Source organism: Vulpes vulpes, chromosome 15 (assembly GCF_048418805.1).
Source record: "Vulpes vulpes isolate BD-2025 chromosome 15, VulVul3, whole genome shotgun sequence".
NCBI lineage: Eukaryota > Metazoa > Chordata > Mammalia > Carnivora > Canidae > Vulpes > Vulpes vulpes.
Genome location: NC_132794.1, coordinates 40,222,625 through 40,225,821, shown reverse-complemented (window position 1 = coordinate 40,225,821; position 3,197 = coordinate 40,222,625). Strand labels below are relative to the sequence as shown.

Sequence of the window (3,197 nt, the reverse complement as noted above, 5' to 3'; positions counted from 1 at the left end):
AAATACCTTGACCAATAATAAGAAAGTCTCATTCATTATTTGCCATTTTATTGAACAGCTTTAATTACAATGCAGCAGTTACAACAGAGTTTAGTCACTACAATTTACATTTCTTATATCAGTCACAGGAATATATCCAAGTGATTTCTCAATTGTGCTCCTTGATCCATCAGACTTTCCAAGTTTTATTTGGAAAAGTAAAGGTGTCAATCATCTTCTTTATCCTAAGCACCCTGGCTTAAGAACAGGTACATTAAATAAGTTGAGATCTGAGCTGAGTACCTTTCTTTAGGTAATAAGATCCTTAAAATACTTTTATAATTGTAGATACTCTTTAGGGTGAATCAAGAAATGCTTTGAAGAAGACTGCAAGGACAACAGAAATTTGCTGTTGAAAAAAATAGAACACAGACAAATTTTGCATAATGCAAAATGCTAGAATCTTTCTAAAGTAATATTGTACAAAATATATTGACAACCAAAGACTGAAAACAATTCTTAAGAATTATAACATGGTGTTGCCTTCCTATTTATCTAACTTTAAGTATAATTAGGTTTGTATAAACTCATATTTTATCCATTGGATTCATATAATTTCTATAAGAAATATTAATTGATTTCCAGTGATGCTTATGATCAGTATGAAGATACTGATAAAGCTCAATTGTATGTACATGTATATATTTATATAGAGATATAAAACAATTACATGAAAATTGAATGTGGTCATTGATGATAATTGCAACTTAGTTTTATAGGTTAGGTAGGAATGTATGACACTTTATTTTTCATACTTAACAGATTATTACAGCAACCCTATTTGAAAGTATAGTTCTTTGATTTAATATCCTTTTTTTACATAGATATCTCAGGTTTTTAAAGGCAATAATGAAATTGTACATAATCCATAGTGTTCATGGTGATCACGAGGGTCCTGAAGGTCCACAACATTCATCTTGTGCTCTTACCAATAAAATCTGTTATGGTATGTCTCTAGAACTTACAACTTGTCGACTCAGCCTTACCATTGCCACCTTCATATCTCTGTTCCTTAGAGTATAGATGGCAGGATTTAATACAGGAGTGATAACAAAATCCACAATGGCAAAAAATTTATCCAGTGACTTGGTAGGGAAAGGCCACACATAGAGAAACATGCATGGAGTGAAAAACAAAACCAACACAGTGATGTGAGCTGACAGAGTGACAAATGCTTTGGACAAGTCTTTTGAAGAATGCTGTCTAACAGTGGCCAGAATAAAGATGTATGATACAATTAAGAAAAAGAATGTGCCCATAGATATGAAGCCACTGTTGGCAGTGACCACAAATTCTAGTCTGTATGTGTCCATGCATGCAAGTTTAATAACCCTAGGAAAATCACAATAAAAGCTCCCTACATTATTAGGGCCACAAAAAGGTAAATTTATGACAAAAACAAACTGAGATAGAGCATGAATCACCCCAATGATCCAAGCAGCCACTACCAAAAGCATGCACGTTTTGGTATTCATGGTAGTGAGATAGTGGAGAGGCTTGCAGATCGCTGTGTACCTGTCAAATGCCATGGCTATGAGCAACACCATCTCAACTCCTCCCATAACATGAATAAAGAACATTTGTATCATGCAGTTGTGGAAGGAAATGATTTTATAACCACTGAAAAGATCAGAGATCATTCTAGGAACTGTGGTGGATGAAAGGCCCACGTCAATGAGTGATAGGTTGGCCAGCAGGATATACATTGGGGAGTGTAAGTGAGAATCAAAAATCACTGTTAACATAATGAAGAAGTTTCCTAAGATAATTCCAACATAGAATAAAGAGAAAAAAACAAAAAGAAAAATCTGCATTCCCAAGGATTGTGCAAGTCCCAGTAACACAAATTCAGTTACCAAAGAGCCATTTACTTGGTCCATTGAATCAAGGAAGAGAAGACTCTGAAGTGATCTGAAAGAAATGAGAAAGGGAATCAATGTTAAGGTACTAAAAAAATGTCTTGAATGTTGATAATTTAATACTAGCTATTGACAGATCTTGTATTTAATTGATAGTAAATTATTTACAAATTAATGGGAACCCGGGATATAAGTTTGGTAGTATGACCAAAGCTGCACTTAGAGGCAGTCTGTTGCTTTAAATCGCTCTTATTTATTCATGTACTTGGAGTAAGCAGGCAACTTAAGAAAGTAGAAAACTAGAAAAGGATGTATAAAAGTCTGTGTTTTTGTGTTTCTGTTAAGTTACTACTGCTGAATGGTGTTTGTCTTGGAGTTTGAGTGATAATTTTTGTAAACAGGAAATTTCGACAGTACATGAACCTGTTACCTTAAAGACTCTAAACTTCCATTTATAGCGCATAACATAATATATTTATGAACTTTATTATAATATGAACAATCAGTGCAAAATGTGGAACTGAGTGTATTCAATGTGGTGCAGTCAGGGTTAGTAGCATGTATAAAGGACAGGCAGGAAATAACACATAAATAAAGGGAAAGAATAAAGATAGATGGGAAGAAGTGTAAGAAAATAAAAGGGTGGTGAGAAGAAGAAATAAATTCCTAAAAGTCAAATAGGGAGGATAAAATGATGATCAAAAAGGGCATTGGTGGGCACTGAGGAGAGAACTTGATGGGATGAGCACTGGGTGTTATACTATACGTTGGCAAATCCAACTTCAATAAAAAAATAAAATAAAAAATAAGAAGCTCCCTAGGGGCAAAAAGGGCATTTATAGAGCATATCTTTGCTTAGATGTCCTGTAATGGTTTAAATGAACACACATTGATATATTATAAACACCGGGGTATGAACTTTACCTGGGTTTTCATTCACTGCTTTGGGTATATTTTGACTGGAAGGATAGAAAATAATAATAAAGCTGTAGGGAAAATAATGAGTTGAAGACAAGTTAAGACTTTAAAATGTGAATCTTTGGCTGTGGCAGTGGGATTGGTAGAACAGAGTGGTTAGTTGAACATCATGCATTAGTGAACTGATAAACTGACAGGTGAATCACCTCTAAAAAAAATTAGTAAGTTACTGATCACAAACATCTGTTCAGCATCCAGGCATTATTTTTCTTACCTTCATTCTGGTATTTGTAGCTTTTCATAAATGTAAAATTAGAGTTTATGGCATAGGGATCCTTTCTGGTTTATATAAGGCTGTATTGCCTACCTAAAACAGTGGCT

At 34.0% G+C, this 3,197-nt stretch overlaps 1 protein-coding gene across 1 annotated transcript; it reads right to left on the bottom strand.

Moving 5' to 3' along the window:
- Positions 1–980: 980 nt before the first annotated feature.
- Positions 981–1,919, bottom strand: LOC112919832 (olfactory receptor 4F6-like). Its single transcript, XM_025998338.1, has one exon. The coding sequence runs from the start codon at positions 1,917–1,919 to the stop codon at positions 981–983; it is 939 nt and encodes a 312-aa protein (XP_025854123.1).
- Between the last annotated feature and the right edge of the window lie 1,278 nt (positions 1,920–3,197).

Bases quoted from the DNA above. Each gene is read 5' to 3' on its own strand.
- LOC112919832 (XM_025998338.1), bottom strand. From the start codon at position 1,919: ATGGACCAAGTAAATGGCTCTTTGGTAACTGAATTTGTGTTACTGGGA.